General features: G+C 35.5%; 2 protein-coding genes across 3 annotated transcripts in view; one reads left to right on the top strand and one right to left on the bottom strand.

Annotated features, from left to right (window-relative positions):
• CDC73 (cell division cycle 73) overlaps positions 1 to 20638 on the top strand; it is a 134860-nt gene that overhangs the window by 60378 nt on the left and 53844 nt on the right. The gene's annotated exons all lie outside the window — the stretch shown is intronic.
• On the bottom strand, positions 1611 to 7955 carry B3GALT2 (beta-1,3-galactosyltransferase 2). Of its 2 annotated transcripts, XM_060644335.3 has the most exons (3): positions 7628 to 7955; positions 3431 to 3570; positions 1611 to 3029 (listed from the first exon to the last, which is right to left on the bottom strand). In XM_060644335.3, exon 3 carries the CDS (start codon positions 2900 to 2902, stop codon positions 1634 to 1636), a length of 1269 nt encoding a protein of 422 aa, XP_060500318.3. In that variant the 5' UTR covers positions 2903 to 3029; positions 3431 to 3570; positions 7628 to 7955; the 3' UTR covers positions 1611 to 1633. The 2 variants fall into 2 exon arrangements, with proteins under 2 accessions (XP_060500318.3, XP_060500317.3); XM_060644334.3 differs by lacking the exon at positions 3431 to 3570.

Below are 20638 nucleotides of genomic sequence, written 5' to 3'. Positions count from 1 at the left end.
ACTCTATGTAGAATAGAATACTTAAGACTACTGAATTGAAAATGGGAGATATATTCAGTATAAATAGAATGTAACATATTAAATAATAAGTACTTAAACAGTTTCTGTGATTCTGAACTTTAACAGTTATTACAGTTCTGTTTTGGTACAGTATCTCTTCAGAATAGAATCAAGGATAAGAATGATTGTCATTACAATTAGGATAAGTAACATCTTCATTAGATTTAGATCGTTAAATTTTACATACTTTTATGAATTCAAAACACTTTCAAACTTAGTGGGTTACTATTTCTTGATTTTAAACTTTGTAATGGAACCAAACAGAATTACTGTGAAAATACTTGTACTGTAACACTCAGTAAAGATTTTTTTGTTTACTTTTTTTTTTATTAAAAACTTGGTAAAAGTGTGTTGTATACATTGTCATCCTAGAATCAAGTGTTCATCAAACATTTGTAGTTTTCCCCCATCCCTCCCAAAAAAGGTTTTAAATTGGTAACATGGAATAGTTGTCATCTACCAAATTAAAAACTGCAGGTTTGTAAACTTGGCACTCAGAGAAAGAAGTAGGTGCCATAAAATGATTAAGTATTGGCATGTGTACACCTGCTGTCAGGAAATAAACTTCCCATATGTTGCAGTTTGGCAGACACGCATCTTAAAAATGTATTGAATGAAACTGCTGCTGCAGTCTTTATCCTGTATCTTTTTTCAACAGTACATTCTCTTTGTGCCTGTAAGTAATTACTTTTGCTTCAGTTGGAGGAACCTGTTGTATTTGTACAGATATCCTTGAAGTTAAGTGGTAGTACTCCTTAAGAGTGCAATAACTGATCTAATAGAATAACTCATTTAAATACTAGCTTGGCCCTTAACACCAACAAGGAAACAAACTGTCTATTTTGAAACATTTACTTTTTTTTTCTTATAAAAACTTGAGCCTGAGACACATTGATTTTTCACATTTTATCACATGTCAAAATAATTTTCCCCCAATATATGTATTAATAAAAGAAAATGAGTATCTCAATTGTTATTAAAAGGTAAATACTTAGATGAGAATTGCATTGATGAAACATCTGAACTTTATAAATGTGTTTATGGAGTAATTCAACTAAATCTTATTGCATGGAATATAGTTTTAGAACCCTAGAATAGTCAGGTCAGAAAATTTGTCCTTTGCACAATTACAAATTTTCCTTAAGATTGACAATAGTGTTTTATTTACATTTAATTATATGTTAAAATGAAAAACTGAATCTAAAATGAGAAGGGTCTTTTGACTGTCTCCATTTCTTAAATTAAAATTTATGTGGAAAATATATGCAAATACATCTTATTGGCCCTTAACGAAGCCTTGAACCATTGATGTATGCGTGCTTTTTATTGCATGTTAATACACAGAATCCCCTTATACAGTTTTTTTTTTTTAATAGTTTCTTTTGGGATACCTTTTTTGTTATATAATGTTATTTTTAAGAATTACTTTCAGAAATTAAAAAAATATTTTTTGAATTTCTGTATGTGATGAATTTTAACTAAAACTTGTCCTATGGATGTAATCAGTTTTAACTATACATGCTTTTAGCAATATTTTACAGATTGCACATTTGAAAAAAAAAAATTGTCTTTTCTAGTGTAATTTACGATGGCGATACCTGCCTGCCTTTTCTTTTGCTGCGTTGGCACAAGCGTTGTGCTTATTTTGTTGTAAATGGTTCCAGTATTTTATCAGTTCACTAGGCTGGAACTGATGAGAGGTAATTAGGTGGCTGTATTTACAGCTTGAATAAGAAACTCGCCAGTGATTGAACACAAACTCGTTGGGAGGGGGCACAGGATCAATTCTCAACTTGGCAAGACAGATCCCTACATATACATCTTCCAAGTGCAAACGACGGATACTTAAAGAAACTTTAAAGATCTTCTCTGCCAGATCTCCAGAAAAAACATAACCAGTCCCAGAACAGAAGACAGGGTAGCGTTCACTTGGGTAGAGGTCTGGTGGCATGTACCACTTGCTCTCTTTGTTTCGATTGGGTGCGTATCCTCTCATTAGGTAACCAGTGAAGTAGTTATGTCTGGGAGGCAGGTCTGGCTTCAGTAACTTATGTATTAAATATTCAGTGTTGACAAACATGTCACTGTCAGTTTTCATAACATATGGAATATGTGGACAGTACGTTGCAACCCAGTTCATGCCCATTAGTGTTTTAATTGTCAAATTGTAGTATGTATCTAAATATTCCTGTTGGACTATATCATGATATTGTCTGCTTTCTTCCAGTATTGCACGTTGAAGGTAGCCATTTAACTTAATACTTAGGCCCAGCAAAAAAATTCTTGTGATTTGGATACCAGGTGCTAGACTTTCATTGCCCCAAGTTTGCCGAATAGCTCTTCTAGCTTCTATTTGTCCAGGTTCTGCAGCTATTAGCAGTATTAAAAAAGGGCTCTTCTCTTGGCATTTTTCAGGTTCATTGATAATATATTTGAAATGGTATGAATTCGGATGTCCAATACCTTTTTCATTGTAAATACTTCCATTGGCACTGAGTGTATTCTCTAGCCCTGTAACTCCCTGTGGCGACAGGTCTGTGTTATTGGAGTTAGTTGCTGTTTGAGGCCTCAGAGTTTGAGGGACTGTTTCTTTCCAAATGTTCCGGAGAGAGCTGTGGTTTGTCTCACTTTTTGTAGAACGAAATCCTCGGAAAGTGTATGTTACAGGGTTTTCTTTAAATCCAGCTCTGCCTGGCAGCCAGTCATGATGATTGAAAAACAAAAACATAGCAAAAATAAACACTAGAGAAAGTACACCAATAAGATGGGTACGGAACAGAGACCTCTTGGCATTCCAGCTCATCTTTGCAAAGCAGCAGTGTCTTCTCCTCCACTGAAGCATGTTGTAAATATCCAGTAATAGGATGTGAGATACTGGAGGCTGAAAATGTTGTTTCCTTCTCCTGAATCAATACTTTTCTTTGGTAATCATTTTTTAATTCGGTCACGTTGTCTCCCATGCAGTCATTCTATAAAGATGAAGCATAAAAATTTACAAAATGCAAAATATTATAGAACTGCCTGAAAAGAGACTTTGGATGTTAATAATATTAGGGCAAATAGGAGTTTTTAAGTTGTGAAAATATGATAACCCAGGAATGAAATTTATAATTTGTTTATCCTTGGTAACATACAATCACTGGGAATAGGATGAGCACTTTAAAGAGAAAAGTGATGGATTAATTTTCTTCCACTTATTTCATTGTCTGAGTAGTTCTGGTCATTTGTGCTTTTGACCTGAGTTAAAGATTTAAAAGTTGTATGCATGTAGAAGAGAACAATGTTCCTAGATTCCTGAGAGAGGCCATGTAAGAAGGCCTGAGAGCAGATGGAAAATTTATTGGCATTAATTAAAATTGATTTGACATACCATTGGTGGTATGGTGCACAGTCAGCGGCCTTTTTTGTAAAACGGTCATGTATCAGTTGTGGGACAGACGGTGCAAGGTTGATTATGGCAGAGTTCTGTTAGTCACAGTACACTGCTTGGCATGTTTCCATTGGCCCCTACTGTGTTGAGAAAGTCAATGAGAAGATGCACCTGTCAAAATTAATTTTCAGGGTCCAGTAACTTCAGTACAGGATTTTAAGACTAATAAATGATGAACATTTTCAAATACTCTTTCTAATTTTAACCTTCCACTTCAAAGATGAGGTATTCAGGAGATCATGATCCTTACTTAGACTTAAGACTGAGTTTTAAAATATAGTAACTAATTATCTTTAATTATCTTTGGCCTTGGCAGAACACTCTCACATATCTCAGTTGAGTCTCCATGTTAGAATTAAACAAAGAACTACTTTGAACAATCCTTTCAGGTTTGTTACAAAATACAGGCACTAGGTACTATCATATCCAGCTGTTTAAAATTTTGAATTTTACAAAATGCATTTTAAAAGATTCTTGAGTTTTGCTGTGTTCTACATTTGTGTGTAGAGAATTTGTTACATTTTTAGGACTTCTGGTGGTGTGACACTCATTAAAGCCCTAGGTTATTTTTCACTACTATTATTATTATTTTAATGTTTATTTGTTTTTGAGAGAGAGACAGATAGAGCTTAAGCAGGAGAGGGGCAGTGAGAGAGAGAGATTGAGAGAGAGACGTGGAATCCGAAGCATTAAAGCCCTAGATTTTAAGATGTCAGTATGGGAGGTTCATTATTCTCCATATTAAAAACTGCTGGTGTTATCTTTTAGCAAGGTTTTTCGGTTCACAGCACAGATTTTTCATGGTTTTCGGTTTGTTCTTAGTTTTTCTAGATCAAGGAGTGGAGGTAGAGGTGGGTAAGGGGCTGTAGCTTGAATTCTATTTTTAAAGAGAAAACCCTTCTCAAGAAGGGGATTAATAATTTTAATTTCTTCAACTTTTTCTTATGAAAATTATTTCTTTAAGCAAAAGAAACTAGCCAATTTAAAAATTTAATGTAGAAGAATTTTGTTTATTTAAAATTCTGTACATACATACCTATGTGTTTGTTTAGCCTGTGATATTAAGAGATTCGTGCTTAATGCCAAATTTGTTTAACTTTGACATGAAACTTAATTATTTTGGGAAAATAATGGTAGTTACATGGAAGCCTTCATATAATTGAATAATTATAGTTAAACTCACGTATCAGGTGTATGAAGTACTTTGAAAATATTGATTGAAAGTGTTAAACATATATGAATGAAAGTACTATTCTAGTAAAAGCCACTAGGAGGAGCAAGTAGGTGGGAATTTGAACAAATTTCTAAAGTATAATAGTAAAGGCGCCAGCTTTTGATAATTTTTAGTATCTGAAATTATGTAGTACTTTTAGAAGTTACGGTTCTCAAATGTAAAAAAAAAATGTTTAATCATCCTGTGAGATACGGAAAAGTGATTCTTTTTTAAGTATGGAGGTTTAAAAACATAGAATCTATTTTCCTATTTATTAGAGTTTATTTACATGAATTTTAATTTCACATTGCTACAATAAAGACCAAGGCTGTTCACTGTACCAGCAAAACATAGCTGCTGTGAGCTAAACTGAAAATAGGCTGAGTGTTCTGATTTAGAAACTCAGTTTTTTCCTTCCTGTACTTGTTAATAGTTTGCCATTCTATTTAGACCAGGAAACTCTTTCTAATCTTTTATTTTCAAATGAAATATTTTATAAATAGCAATGATTCTTCCTCCACTCCGCATAGAAGCCAGTGGATATAAGGGTTAGGTGTATAAATTTAAAAGAAACAAAGTTGCTTTTTAAATTTATTTAGAAATCCATTTTAAACATTCCAAAGCTAAGTTAAATATGTCAACTTTTTGTTGATATGTGCTTGATATCTGGTTGAAGTCCAATCATTTACATCTTTTAAAAGTATAAATTTGATGGTTTGAGAAGCAATACATACAAGGTCAGATTTTTGAATAAATGACTGAAGAAATGAATGAAGATAAATATCATAGTAATAAACTAATATTTTTATGAAAGCAACATACCTGAAGTGATATCTCTGAAGTATTTCCATGTTACAGAAAACAGCATATTGTTATATAGTATAATCTAGCATAAATACAGTTTATGGTCCTATATGATTTTGTAGCAATAAGTGATAGAGATGCATCTTAAGTTAAATTCATGACTTAATATTTGTAAATATTAAGCTTCCCAGGCTTAAAATCCGTATATATCTCCCATTGATAAATAAAGTATATGTGTCTAGCTTTAAAAATTTCTTTATTGAAAGTTTCTCAGGCATTCATCATAATTTCTGTTAAAAAGAAAGATTAAAGTAACTGTTCCTCCTTTTTATTAAATGTCGAAATTACTCTCTAGTTATTGCCTGTTATATATTAATTCTAAAAAAGTGGGAACATGATAAGAAAGTTAAAATATTTTTGTCAATCTAAATAGTTTCGCACTTCTGCATTTTCAGCATGGAAGTACCTTTGATTTAGCTCTTAGGGTTTTTTATGATAATTTTTTCAAGTTATTAATGTATACTTACATATTATGAATTGTAGTTCATGGAGAGAATGTTGCTGTGAAATGTTCAGTTACTTCTCACATGCTTGCACTCTCTTACACACACACACACACACACACACACACACACACTTTTTATCGTTTGTATTTAAAAAGTGTTGATATCTAGTCTGTTGGAACAGTCCTAGATTAAGTGGTGCTTGAATAAAAAAATTCTATACTTTTGTTTTGAGATCTAGTTTATAAAAGTGTTTAATTGGTGTTGTTAACATTAACAGAAAAAGCACTAAGAGAGACTTGAGATTTTTACAGCTGTATTTTTTTATTTAATACCATCTGATTTCATTCTATAGTTGAATAAAAATTCATGGTATGACAGAGTTGATGTTGAGATGTAATAATAATAGGGCTTGATAAACTTGTTTAATCTTAATTTTAGAATAGAATGCTTACATCTGTCTTTAAAATATTTGCCTTTTGTGATTATTAAATAATAGGTTATTGAGTTGTATTGTGAGATTGAGCAAATATCAGGTTCTCTAGTAGATTGTAAAAAATATTTGAAATATATTTGAGCTCCTGACCCATGAGTTGGTCTTCTGTGATTATTGTTTAAATAGTTTATTAGATTTATTTCTGCCCTGCACATACATACCATGATGGTAGTTCATTAGCACATATTAATAGCCTAGAAGCACAGTAGCTACATTTATATTTAATTTTTTGTCCTTGTATTGCTGTTCATGAATATTTTTATATCAGGTTATTTTCACATTATGTTTTGAATTTCACTGAAAAATTATCACCAAGAACAATCTTCTATTTGATCATTTAGAATGAGTTGCTTAAAATGAAAGTTCACTGTTTCAAGTGGGGGAATTTTTAGCAACTATTGCTGTTTCTTTGTTTAAAGTTGTATTCATGGACACGGTAATAACATGCAGATCTGCTGTGGTGGTGTTCTGTGCATAAAACTCACACTGCCTTGTGTGATCCTGTGCAAATGCTTTCCTTTTAATATTCTTACAGCTCGAGAGTAAGATTTGTTGATACTCTCTTAGATTGTGTTTGTTGTCTTTATTTAGGGAGATGGATCTGGGATAATTTTGTTAGTAAAAGCTGTTATATGTTAATAATTTGTTTGAAAAGGACTTTGGAAAAAAGCTCCTAATATTAAGATCATCTTTGATACTATTTAATGTAATTTCACTGCATTGTCTCTTTGATAGCCATTTTTAAGTGATCACTTTATTTTACTAGATAAGAATTCATTTTGACCTAATTTGGTAGAGGCTTGCTATGTTTTCTTTAGAGGGCTAGTTTTTTTCTTTTTAAGTTTGATTTTTCAGAGAATCCTTTAAGCACATCTTGATACTATTTGCCTGTTCTCTTTTATACATCCATAATCTGTAATTACTCCAGGCTACATAATTACTTGAATATAGCAATGACAGTTTTAACAATGACAGATTTTAAAATCATATATCTAGAAACCCTTTCATAGTTTTCAAGGACGGTGAACAGGATGAACTTGTTTATCAGATATTAGTGCCTCCAGGGCTATAAAAAGGTAGCAGACATTTAAATGAATATTACACACAAGATATCGACATACCTTCCTTGGTCAGGCCATTTATGTGGAGAGGATTATGCCCACTGAAAATACTTTTGGCACGCCATCACTTCAGCAAAAAAGATGCTATCGAACATGCGCACATCCCCCAATAGTCTGCCTCCTGCGATTGCTTTTCACAGTATCCAAAGTGTCCATCTGTCTGCTTGTCTTCGAGTTACCCTCCTTGTTCATATGGGTCCTAGTCTTCTGAGATTTTTCCTTTCTTTCATTTTCTTTCTCTTTCTTTAAACAAAAGAGCTGTAGTTGTCCGGTCTATTCGGAGCACTGTTGACTCTTGCCGACAGTTGATGCATTGAAGCTTTTTACATCTGCTGTTTTCCTGGCCGGACAATGCAGTGCTGTATTCTCTTCTCAGTATCCATATTTCTAGTAATAACACTGAGCTGCAATGTAAAGCAGCCGGAGCTAGAATGTAGTGCTCCGATTGTATTGGAATAGAATAGGATTTAACTCTCTTTCGTTGTTGCCTGGCAGCTGCAGGAAGGATTTTGAGCAGTTTTACTGGGGTTTTAGTCTATAATATGAAATCCACAGTTCCTCAGCTGCTGCACAGGCAGGCAGCAGTTTAAATGTGGGCTTGACAGATGCTCTCTCTGACAGAGCAGAATTTAACGTCACTGCTTGGCTGAATCCCACGTGATTGTTTGCATTCATTTTGACTAAAAACCTAAGGTAGGGAGAAGCTTAGAGATTTTGCTTCTGTGAGAAAAATTATATATATTCAGTGTAAGTATAGTGGTGAGTGCATAATACAAAAATGGGATGATTATGAAATGGTTATAATTTTATTTTTTCCTTTTTTTTTTTAACTTTATGCTTAAGCACAGGCTTTCTAAATGTTTTCAGTGTTAGATGTTGGTTTTCATGTTTCTTACATGATTTTATAGGATATAAGCAATATAAGCTTTTATAAAATGTAACTTGGTGCAATTTAACCCCTTCAGTGCACTTCTTCCTTTGAAGTTTATTTTCTCAAATTATTCCAATTTTACTAATATCTAGATAAGACTTAGACCATTTATTTTTTATACTGCTACTCCCAATTTTCTGGAGTTTATAAATCAGCTGGAGTGGATTGCTTTAATGATGCATGATGTGACATAGCCCACTTCTTTTTTGCTATTATGTGGTTTCCAGTGTTCTTGAAGGCAGCAAAACTTTATTTTTAATTATTTTTTAATGTCAGCATTTATTTTTTTATTTTTTATTTTCTTTAAAATTACATGTATGATAGAATTCAATAAAATGATGCAGTGGATACAGCACACTTGTACAGGATCTTGGTGGATAATGAGGTTTAACTAATCATATTTACTTGTCCAAATATTTCAAGATTGTTTAGTAACTTGCCTCCAAGAAGATTTTTTAGTAAGCACTAGATACTTATTCTGAAATATTTCTTTGTATGGTTACTCTCCTGGGCACCTTGCTTTTTTTCTGCAAAATACTGGGGCATGGTCTTTTTTTTTTTTTTTTTTAAATAGTCTGAATTATCAGTTTTTCCTATGAGACTTGAGGGACATTAACTCCTAAAAATTTATCGTTTTAGAACCTAAGCTATATATTTGTAGTCATAAATATGCTTTATCCCACCTGTCTTCCCCAGTTAAGTCTGTTACCTTTTCTCTATTATTTTTGTCCTATTTTTTTTTCTTGGAAGGCAGGAGGTTTATTTTATACGGCTGGGCTCAGAGGAGATACTTCTCCAGAGATCTGAGATGCAAGCACAAGTATGGGGGACAATTTACAGTCCGTTCCTTCTGCATTCTGCATTAGTAGTAATTTGGTGCACACAGCAAGCAGGGCAGGAAGAAGAACCTGGAAGAAGAGTCTCTAAGCTAGGAACTAGAGCTTATGTCAGTCCCGTAGGCCATGTTTTGGTGCATAACTTTACTTATTTTCTCAATGTTCCCCTCTTTGATGCCTCTTTCAAAAATCTTTTTTAGTAGGCATCACCCTTTGGCTCTAGGGGTTGGTACCCTTGGATGGCTAAGATGCGTGTTGCAGTTTGGCGAGCAGTGGTGTTTGCAGTGAAGCATACCAGGGTGTTTAGAATATAGGGGCCGGTGGTCACAAGTAAAATTTTGGAAAGGAGGAGTCCTGCCAGGGCAGGGAGCCAGGATGTCCAGTTTGTGGGGCAGCCTCTATTAGTCCAATAGTAAGGAGCAAGGTCAGGGTTATGACCCTGGTAAGGAGCAAGGGTTGGCAGAGTTGCATCTAAGCACCTGGACTTGGTTCACACACTGATTCCTCAAGCTTCTGCTGTGTGCAGGCCAGCCAGCTTCCGGGGTAGGGCTGGAGTAGGGCTGAAGATCCCAGGGGCCAGCGTCTTTTTGAGGGTCAGCTTGAGCGGGTTGACTAGGTCTGAGTCACTTCACCAGGTTGAGGACTCTTCCGAGTTGGCCGCCTTAATTCTGGAGTGATGGACCCATGGGGTCTTATTATTATCCCCACAGAATAATGAGCATAAAAGGTTGTCTATACATGAAATACTGTGACAATTTTTCTGTAGTTTACCTCAAGTTGTCTAGTTTAGGCAAACAACAAACATTTAAAGACAGAACTAGAATTTAAATCTATAATGGTGCATTGTTGAAGCACAGTTTTTTTCTCTCTAAAACCCCCCATTTCCAGAGATAGCCAAATCAAGACCAATGCATTTGTAGAACAAGTCCAGTCTTAACAAAACCTGGCCTAATTATTTACATAAGCTCAGCAAGAATAGCTATTGATCGTGAGGATCTTTTAAAGTTTGCTTTGCTGGAACCTTTTATAAGGAATCTCCAGATTGAACTTTTAGTAGTCTCTCCAGGCCAGACGCCAAGCCAAATACTTGTCATCAGACAGGCCTGCAGTACCTGTAGAATTGGGTGAATTCCTCTTCACGAGGTCCCCAAGATATCCTGAAGTTCTTGCACCTTCCAGGAAGTGACCTTTACTCACCTAGTGTGGCTGCTGGGAACTCTGTAAGCGAGGTATTCAGCCAACATTTCCAAGGGGCTTTATGACTCCACGTTTCATAAAGCCAGCCCTAGTTCCTTAAAGCTGTCTGGTCAAATCTGAGTCTATGAATGTCACTCACAAATATGACATTCCATTCAAGGCCTTGGTAAAATAACCAGTATTTCCAATGGTGACCTGTTACAAGATGAACAGATTCTTATTGAACTTACGCAAGCAATTGTAATTGCCATGAAAGAAAGAATACTCACTGAGAGTTTTTGTATTTCAGAGGGTGTAAGGTAGAGAGAAAAGATAAATGCTTCAGTTTACAAATGAATACTTTATGACATTTCTGTGTATCATCTTAAGAGAAAGTTTCCTTAATCTGGAAGAGCAAACATTTTCATTTAGTCCCATGTTCCTAATTCTTGTTCAGTTTGAATGCAGCTTTTTAGTTCTGGAAATCTTTCAAATACCTGTATTTGTCCCCAAGGTCCTTTTTACAAATCTAAATGACAAAAATCTCAGAAATAGACATTGGTCATTATGATGCAGTTGGCAAAGAAATTTGGTTATTTCTGTGACACGTAACACTTCAAGTAATTAGTTAACAGCATTTACCAGTGCAGTACAACCTAAGGTTTACCATTGTGCGACAGTGCTTTTCCAAGCAACTTAGCATCCCAAATAAAAGGGCCTAATTGGTCAAAAAGACTTCATTTAAAACTTTATTTATTATAGCATTATATAGTTGTTAGCAAAATCTAGCTCCTTTAACACTGAGAAGTTTTAACTAAGCAGTCAAAGACCTGATACAAATGAAACCTAAAGCTTTGGTTTTCCTGGCAGTCAAAAGAGAAGAAAACCTTTGTTTACATTGTCTTCAACAGTCGAAGAAAACTTTGTCTTTTGAAGAGAGAGAAAAGCAGAATTTCAGCCTTATACCAGTGTACTTTTAAAATTCCATGCATCTCAACCTTAGTCCATCCTGAGCACACATAAAATTACTTTCCAAAGATTTTCCTGCACGAACCTTCTACAACTTTCCTTTGCCTTCAAACTTTGTCCCCAAACCATTTCTTTCCAAATAGCCAGTCTCAATTAGGACAACATTATTTTCTTTTACCCTCAATAAAAGATGTGTCTTGCATACCTCCTACTTTCCTACATACAGGGTTGGTACACTTCAGATGGTAAATTCACGAACCAATTAAGCACAATGCATGTTTTCCAATAGGTCCAAATAGCCTTAGTTTCTCTGCAATAAGAAGTTAAAAACACAAACCTATGTTCAGTAATCAAAGCTTTAGCACTGCATCATGCAATCAAAACTTTAAAGTTTCAGGTTACCAATTTGAAAGATATCTTAGCAATTACCCATGAAAAGTTTGGGATAGACAAAATTAACTATCATTTTAAGTCATCTTTTTGCTAACAAATTGCAGCAGAGATAACATGAGCTTATTTGATCTTTAGTCAACCTTGGTAGAATGGAAGTTTCATATTTAATGCTGATAACTTTAAAGACAGAACCAACAAACTTAAATTAGTTTCACTTGCATCCACTTAAAAGTCAATCAGTCTTTCCCCATTGTCAATTTTCACCTGGGACACCAGTGGAGGTTTCTGAAGTGGGTGGTCCAAGGGGGATGCACTTTGCTCCGTGACCTCGAGGGTGGGAGGAGGAGCCAGTGGTACCTGAGGCACTGAGGATGGTATAGGAACCCGTTATGTGGACCACATGCAAGTTGGCACAGAAACAGGAGGGGAGGGGAAGGCAGAAGAGGCAAGGTGCCAGCAGAAGGCAGAGAAGGAAAACCCGATTGAAAACCTTAGCTCAGACAGAGGAGCAGACGCCATGTTTTTTTCACCAAAGTGGAAATAGGGAGTCCACATCAGGCCAGTGAAGAGCTGGAATTTCCCCAAAACAAATAGAGTTTCAGCAACTGCTTGAGAATATTCCTTAAAGTCTCCATCCCGAGGTAGACTAACCACAGTTGGCTCCAATTACAGTTGTTAACCCGGGAAATGAACGAGGGAGAAGCCCTCACATCTTAGGCAGAGGAACAGAGAGAGAGTCAATGTCCTCTTCAATCTGATTCTATCTCGGCCAAACCAATAAGGCCCCCTTCTCAAGGTTCCTTCTGATAACGGCTGGGTTTTGGAGGCCCCTTCCGATTCGGGCACTCATTCTTTTCCCTTTTCCTTGTAGTAGACACATTGGTATTTTGCTAAGGGGGGGCTCTGGGCTTCCCCCCTTTTGGCGGCTGGACCTTCCCCATCCCGATGCCGCCATAGACTGTATGCTATTCACCACAGAATCACCCACGGGCCCACTCAGGCTCTGTGGGCTTTTGGAAACCTTAAGGGTGCCCCTCTGTGGAGCCACAGAATCGAACTTGGCAGGCGAGCCAGACAGAGTCACACATTGACACACACACACCAGAGGTTATTACATTCCCTCCCACAGAATTCCTGTAAGACATCTGAGGTCTGTCTCCAGGGAGTGATCAGGTCCCATTTCCACTCTTGCCAGTGGGCCTCACTAGATTGGGGCCCCGGCCTTACCGGTTCTGACGTCGGGTCCAGGTCCTCACCTGCCAAGTCTCCTTGAGTCCAGAGGGGACAGCGGAATGGGGCTGGCCTGAGGCAACCGAGCAGGAGACTGCCGAAATTCAGGCAGGGCACACCTTCTCCCTTGCAATTCCTCATTCTGTCACCCCTCGCCCCTCTCCCAAACCGGTGGCAACAGTGGGCCAGGGCAGTTGGGTTTCCCCAGTCAGGGAACCAAATATGTTATGGAACCAGGCTGGAACGCTGGTGGAAAAACCAAGTGGCACTCAGAGATCTTGGAAGCCCACCGGTGGGCTCAGAGGAGATCCTTCTCCAGAGATCTGAGCCTGTCCTATTTTTTAGTGTAGCTGATGACATGTGTTTAGTACTTGTAGGAATCTCCTCTTTTTTAAGGAGTATTTGCAACTTTGCCAGAAATGCTAGAAGGAATGTTAAAGAGTTTTATAAATGGGAAGCCTAAGGCCTAGAGCTTTGGCTTTTCCTAGTTAAATACGAAGGAGAAAATTGAAAGCCAGGTTTTTATTTTAGTTCCTATGTCCACTCATATTACATGCTCACTACTTTTTTTTTTTTTTTTTACTTAAATGTAGGTAGCAGAATGAGGCTTAAGTGCCTACTTAAAATAATGTATTTTACACAAGTGGAAGTGGATTTTAGAAGATCAGTATTGTATTTATCAGTAATTCCTTACATAGGATTTGACTATGCAGCTAGCAGCAGTGACTATTATTTACCCAAAATCAGATCACATGCTAAGCCTACTTAAATTGTTAGGTAAAAGAATTTTTTTCCTCATAATAGTTTTAGTATCAGAATACCCATTTTAAAGATGAGCCAGTGCTTAGAGTTGTAAAATAATTATCCCAGATATCAGCTAATTAGTGATAAGAGAGTCCAGCTGGGAATTAAAGCAAGATTATGTAAGTCTTTATGCACTGTTTTTAACCATTATACTGTATAACATTGGAGAACTTGTGGGGAGTTTTTTATAGGAGTGGCACAGCATACCCAGAAATCATTCATAGAATTATAAATGGATGTTGGTTTATATTTTCACTTATCAAATACATATTGATAAAACTGTTTTTTGCCAATATATGTAGTTAGGCACAGTTTATTAAATATTAGGGAGACAGAGTCTTAGACATATTCCCTATCCTTTCTCTGGGAAGGATAAGACAATTATTTTTGCTACTTCTTTTGATTTGGCTCTTTTTTCATGTCCCATTGGATTTATTATAGATCTTGATTATTAAGAGAGCGTTATTAGATAACCTACTGGTTAATGGTTCTCCCAGTACTGATTGGAGCCCCTGAATTCCCAGCAGACTGTTGTTTCAGTTATGCTTGCTAAGGGTTAATGTAGCAAAAGAGACTCCTAGAAACTAATAAAAAGGTGCCTGTGTACTTAATCAGAATGTACTTTAAACTTTAGGTACACCTGCCATCAGTTTCTTAAGTTTAAATTAAACTAGCTAAGCATTTTACATAAAGTACAGAAAAACAGCAGACATGAGATAAAAGTTCCTTTAGTGACTTTTTCTAGCAACCTGCATGTTTCCAGCCAAGAGAAACTGTAAAAATCTTATGACAGGCAAGCTTGTAGAAGTTCTTCCTTTAGTCTAGTTTCTTTTAACATCTGAATTCTATGGTTAAACTTTCTCAGTAAATGTGACATGTTCTTTTGTCACACTCAGCAAACTGGCAGCTATTTTATTAAGTTTTATAGTCATAAATGCCTTGTAATTTTTACTTCCATAGGTCTACTTTTTAATCTTATAACACATCCCTGATGGAAGAAGTAGGTTGTTATTACTCTGTTTGTTTTGGCCAGAACTGTCCAGTATTTTTTTGTTGTTGTTTTGTTTTGTTTTGTTTTTTTGGATTTTCCTGGGCATGTCTACAGTAGTTCTCTAGGAGACAGAATTTAAAGACAGGATTTGCAGTGCCTCCTGACTCTTAATTTCTATTGGGTACAGAAGTAATTGTTACTTTATTCATGTGGTTAGTAGCTTTTGAGTTATTATTACATGATAAAATAGGTATAGATTTGCTCACTGATAGTAAAGATAAGTCATTTCATGGAATTCTACTTTCTGTATAAATTCAACTAAATGTCCTTGGTAAAAAGAATGAGGGAGAGGGGTGCTGGGGTGGCTCAATCGGTAAGCGTCCAACTCTTGATTTCGGCTCAGGTCATGATCTCACGGTTTTTGTGAGTTCAAGCCCTGCATTGAGCTCTGGGCTGGCAGCAGGGATCCTGCATGGGATTCTCTGTCTCCTCTCTCTCTGCCCTTGCCTACTTGTGCTCTCTCTCTCAAAATAAATAAACTTTAAAAAAAAATGAAGAAAAGGGAGTGGGGGATAACAATTCAACCATGGCAAGGTGATTCACTGAGAATGAGTAAATATCCTTGAATAATTTGAGAAGAGGAGACATGAATCTGGTTTTCCCTACATTGGTCTTCATTCCTGTTTGTGCTTTAGCATGAGGAATTGGCCCCTAAATGCCAGCGAGTTTTTTATGTTCAGCCAGTGCTCACATGAAGAACTAGTTCTTTTTTTCCAATGTTGGAGAAAAATCTTAATGTTTTGGATCATGTGTAATTTCCACCATAGTACTCTGAAAAATGCCATTTGACATAGTTATTTAGAGACCAGTTTTAGTTTTAATTGAGATCAGTCAACAGTTCTGCACAGTAATGTTTGCTTGAGGTTTATATCTTTTGACTTAAAGTCAGTTGAAATCTTTTTCATTGTATGTAAGATATGGACAAATGGCATATTTTTGGATTTTTTTTATTAGTAGTTTTCTCTTTTTGAAGAAAAATTAACTGTGTTCATTAAGAGTTTATAATTTTCCTTTGAAGTCAGTAGATGATTTATGAACCAGTTTTACTTTTCTTTGAACCTACAAAGCAGGAATTAGCCTGATTGTAAATTAGCAATCTCAGAATGACCACAAGTGTCAGTGTTTGCCTGCCTTATTCTTCTTCAGTTTTCACTAACTTGTGCAGCAAATATTCATACTGCCTAAGAATTTCTTTTGACTCGAAAGCAGAGCCAAATTTAAGGGTCACTTTTAGAACTAATTATCAATATCCTTATAGTTTTAATTCATACAAACTGTTAATGATCCTAAGGGAAAAGATAAGCATGAAAATCAGTAGTAGTTTATATTATGCCTGTATATTCTTCAGTTTCTTAGTAGTATAGCTATTTCAGTTAAGCATAAATCAGCTGGCTTCTTACAATTGTTATTTGATGCACGGGAGATGCTCTTGTTTAGAGCTTTGGTTCTCAATGGAGAAATAATACTTCCTAGGTGGTATTCTAGAAATATTTTTGGTTGACAAAATAATTGAAGGGCATTTAGTGAGTGAGGCCAGGGAAGGAGGTCTGTAGTGGGTGGTACAATTTTAAATGAACCTAGAACATAATTGAAATGCAAAGTATATTCTGTAAAGTTTTAACATGCAATGAATTTCCCTAAGTATACCACCACAGTGTATATTGAAGATTGTATTCAACTTTGTTCTGAACTTGGCCATTTCGAAAATCCTGTTGCCTGTGGCTGTGATGCTTATAGTAGTTGACTTAACCAGTAGAGTATACCAGTTGTGGACATGTGTGATTGTTACATTCACTGTGATTTTTTGAATGGGTACTAGTATTTGATTAATTCATAATGTCTTCTGGTGTAATTTCTGAGATTCACATTGAAATACTTGTGCTTATCATAAATTTCTTATAAAATTTCATTTTTGTATTAGGATATTGATTTTCATTACATTACATACATAGGTTGCTTATATTGTGCATTTCATTTCAGATTGTTAGAGGGATCAATGTGTAATATTTCTCACACAAAGGAGACATATTGAGTTTGATAGGGGTGTGAAGCTCACTAGGTCAGCATCTTTGAATAAGTTATTTCAAGCATCTTAACTCCTTACAACTGAATACATGGATAGTATTTAAAAATTTAAACACTATTAATTCATTACAAAGTATAACAAACAATTTGTAAGTTCAAGTAGATGTAGTATGTTGAAACTTAAAACTGCTTAAAACTTCACAAAGAAGCATAATTATTCACATATGAATTATTAGTATCAGAAAATACTTTTTATTTAATAGCTTCAGTAGTTAAGGAAAGAAAGCAACAAGTAACAAGTAAGTAAATAGAATGTTTTCCCCAAAGGGCTTTTTTGAGAAGAGCTGGGAGCGTAAATATACTTAATTCTAAATTCATGGAGCTCTCTTCAGAGTGATTGTTTATGATCTGATTGGAAATAGGAACTTTAGTATAAAGAAACTTTGCAAAGCAGAAAAGAGGCAGGCAAAGGTTATAGGATTAGGAAGGGGTAATGTTTAACTTTAGGGTTTGATTTTCTTCCCCTTCTTCAGGTTCTTAGAAGATACCTAAAGGATTCACTTATATTCAATAAATACTTCGAGAATTTTTTATATGCAAGCTACAGGGGGGGATATAAGATATGTCATTAGGTTCCTTTTATTGAAGGAATTGATAGAGCTAATGGATACGTAGATTATTATATAGATAACAAAATACCTGAAAGAAAATATTATATAGTTAAGTTTTTTTCAAAAACCATTTGAAATTGTTTTATGCAATTCATTGTGGCATCCCTCAGTTTCACTCCTTTGATACTTTTGATCTTCCCAGTTGTGGTTGGTTTGCATTACATTTTTATCTTCTTAATTTTTCATGCTTTTCTAGTATTTTTATTCCCTTCAGATAAATAACATGATGTCTCACAAATAATACAGTTGCTGCGTTTTAGTGAACCAAAACGTGAAAAATGAAAATTTTTGTTTCTGTTGTACCATCCATTTTTTACCATCTCCCTGATCATTTACTAATATACTGAGTCTCTTTCTTTTCCATATTCTCATAGTTAGCTGACTTTGAATTTTTTCTATATTTTCTCTGAAATTTTTCACAGATTTTATATTTATTAAAATTTCTGGCATTTGTAGTGTTGCAGAACATTTCAGTTGATTCTGTGTTGGGAATGTGGGGGTCAAATAGTTAAATATATACACGTCTGTGTTTTATTTTGGCTTCTTCAGTCAGTTTATTGAATTATATTAAATGGTAAAATGTTGAATGGTTTCTTTCAAAGCTTAAAATATTGTTATTTTCTTTTCTACCTCTATTCCCAGTAGCTATAATTATGTGATTCTCAAAAAACCAAGTTTAGCTAATTCCAAACATGTACCCTTTGATAGAGGGAGCTGGGCAGGAGAATATTATGTTTTTATTCACATGGAACAAAAGAAGAGCACATGTTTATGGCTATACCAAGAAGCCCATGTTGAATTATGTCTTTAAACTTAATCATTTAACTGGACATTGAGGTTGTACTGCAGTGTCATAGTTCCTAGTGACAGGGTATTACTTATATTAGAATAATGGAATTTTAGAGCAGAATTAGGCCTTTTTAATCATTAGAAATCTAGTTTCCTCATTTTAGAGGCAAGTTCATGAAGACCCTGAGATGTCATTTTCTCAGAGCTCCCCACTTTAATATGTCATAGCCAGAACTAGAACCTGGGATATAAGATTTCTTTCTTTTTTTTTTTTTTTTTTTTTAACATTTATTTATTTTTGAGGGAGAGAGAGAGCAGAAGCGAGGGGGTGGGCAGAGAGAGGGGGACATAGAGTCCGGAGCAGGTGCCAGGCTCTGAGCTGTCAGCACAGAGCCCAACGTGGGGCTTGAACTCATTGACTGTGAGATCATGACCTGAGCTAAAGTCAGACGCTTTAACCAACTGAACCACCGGGTGCCCTTGGAATATAAGACTTCTAAGTCAAGTTTTTTTGCACTGATTTACACTGCCTCTGATTACATCAGTTTTTAGTCTATGGACCCATAAGTTATGCAGATGATCCCTTACCCAGTCCCTCTGCCACTATAAAAACAAGCCCACCAGTTTTAAATGAGAACATTGTGCATTAAACCTTAGTGACACATATAAAAGAATTGCTCATTTGTGCTAGAAAGGTATGTGACCATTATTGATTTTGATATTAAAGGAGATCAATTCCCATACTTCTGTTTGTTTCTGATTTGCAGTTTTATAATTAAATATTTCATTGACATTTATGTGGATATAAGTTTTTAATCTGTAGATAAATAAATGAAAAAAATTTTGACATTTTCCCATTATATAAGAATGCCCCTTTAAAGATCTTGTGTTTTGTCTCACTCTGTTTTCCTCTCTTTTGATCCAAATTTCAGTTACTGTATTTGTAATAGTCTGGATTCTCCGGAGAAACAACCTATTGGATGGATTAGATGGATTGGGTGGATGGGTGGATGAATGGATGAGGAGGAATTGACACATGTGGTTGTGGAAACTGAAAAGTCCCAGGATTTGCAGTCAGCAAGCTGGAGACCCAGGAGAGTTGATGGTACAGCTCAAGTCTGAGGCTGAGTCCTGATGTTCCACCTTGACAACAGCCAGGCAGAGAGTGAATTCTTTTTTATTCAGCCTTTTTGTTCTGTTCATTTCTTCAGTGGATTAAATGAGGCCAGCCCACATTGGGGAGAACAATCTGCTTTACTCAGTCTACTGATTCCAGTGTTATTTAATCTTATCCAGAAATATTCTCACAGACACATCCAGAATGATGTTTTAACTAGATTATCTGCACACTCCATTGCCCAGATGACACATAAAATTAACCTTCACAGTTATCCTCTGGAAGCATTCTAGAGAATGATGAATGGAAAACTGGTATTTAGTTTTTTTAATCAATGAATATCTTCTTATGTTATTCATTAACACTTGTATTTCAGTTTTGTCTGTGACTATAAAGAAGATGTATATTCCCAGGTCAAAGTTTTAATTCTATGAGTGGATTTGGATAGGGATAGAATTTTTCTTTTTTCTTCATTGAGATTAAAATATTTACTTTATGCTTCTTTGATTTCACATAGCAGAAACTTGCTCAAGTCAGCCAAAGGAAGAAAAGGAAATACATGATAATGGTACAAGAATATTCTGCATAACCCAAGACTGAGAAATATAAATTGGCCTTTCTTAAAGAACACAGTGAGAGATTAGAAAACTTTCAGGAATCAAAGAAGCTTTTCTGTTTCTGTGTGGTGCCATATGATTATTTGTCACTTTTTCTGCATCTGCACCCCAGCTCTCTGGTCCTTTGTATATACAGTCCTCCTTAAAACCAGTCTGGCTACAGGCTACAGCTACAGATAACTGTAGCTCACATTGCTGGGCATATCTCAGTATGGATTTCATAATTCCAAAGAAGAGAAGATTTGATAGGGTCACTGTAGTTCATGAGTTTATCCCTTGTGGGTATAGTCCAGCTCTGAAAAGGGGAAATTGGGTGTTGTCTCAGTAGACATCCCTTGAAAAGTCTGCCATCATTTGTAATTGGACTGTGTTTATTTTTATTTAAAAAGTTTTTTCCCCTAA

Source organism: Panthera onca, chromosome F1 (assembly GCF_046562875.1).
Source record: "Panthera onca isolate mPanOnc1 chromosome F1, mPanOnc1 haplotype 2, whole genome shotgun sequence".
Lineage (NCBI taxonomy): Eukaryota > Metazoa > Chordata > Mammalia > Carnivora > Felidae > Panthera > Panthera onca.
Note: the sequence above shows the minus strand (reverse complement) of the source record. Positions and strands in the feature narration are given on the sequence as shown.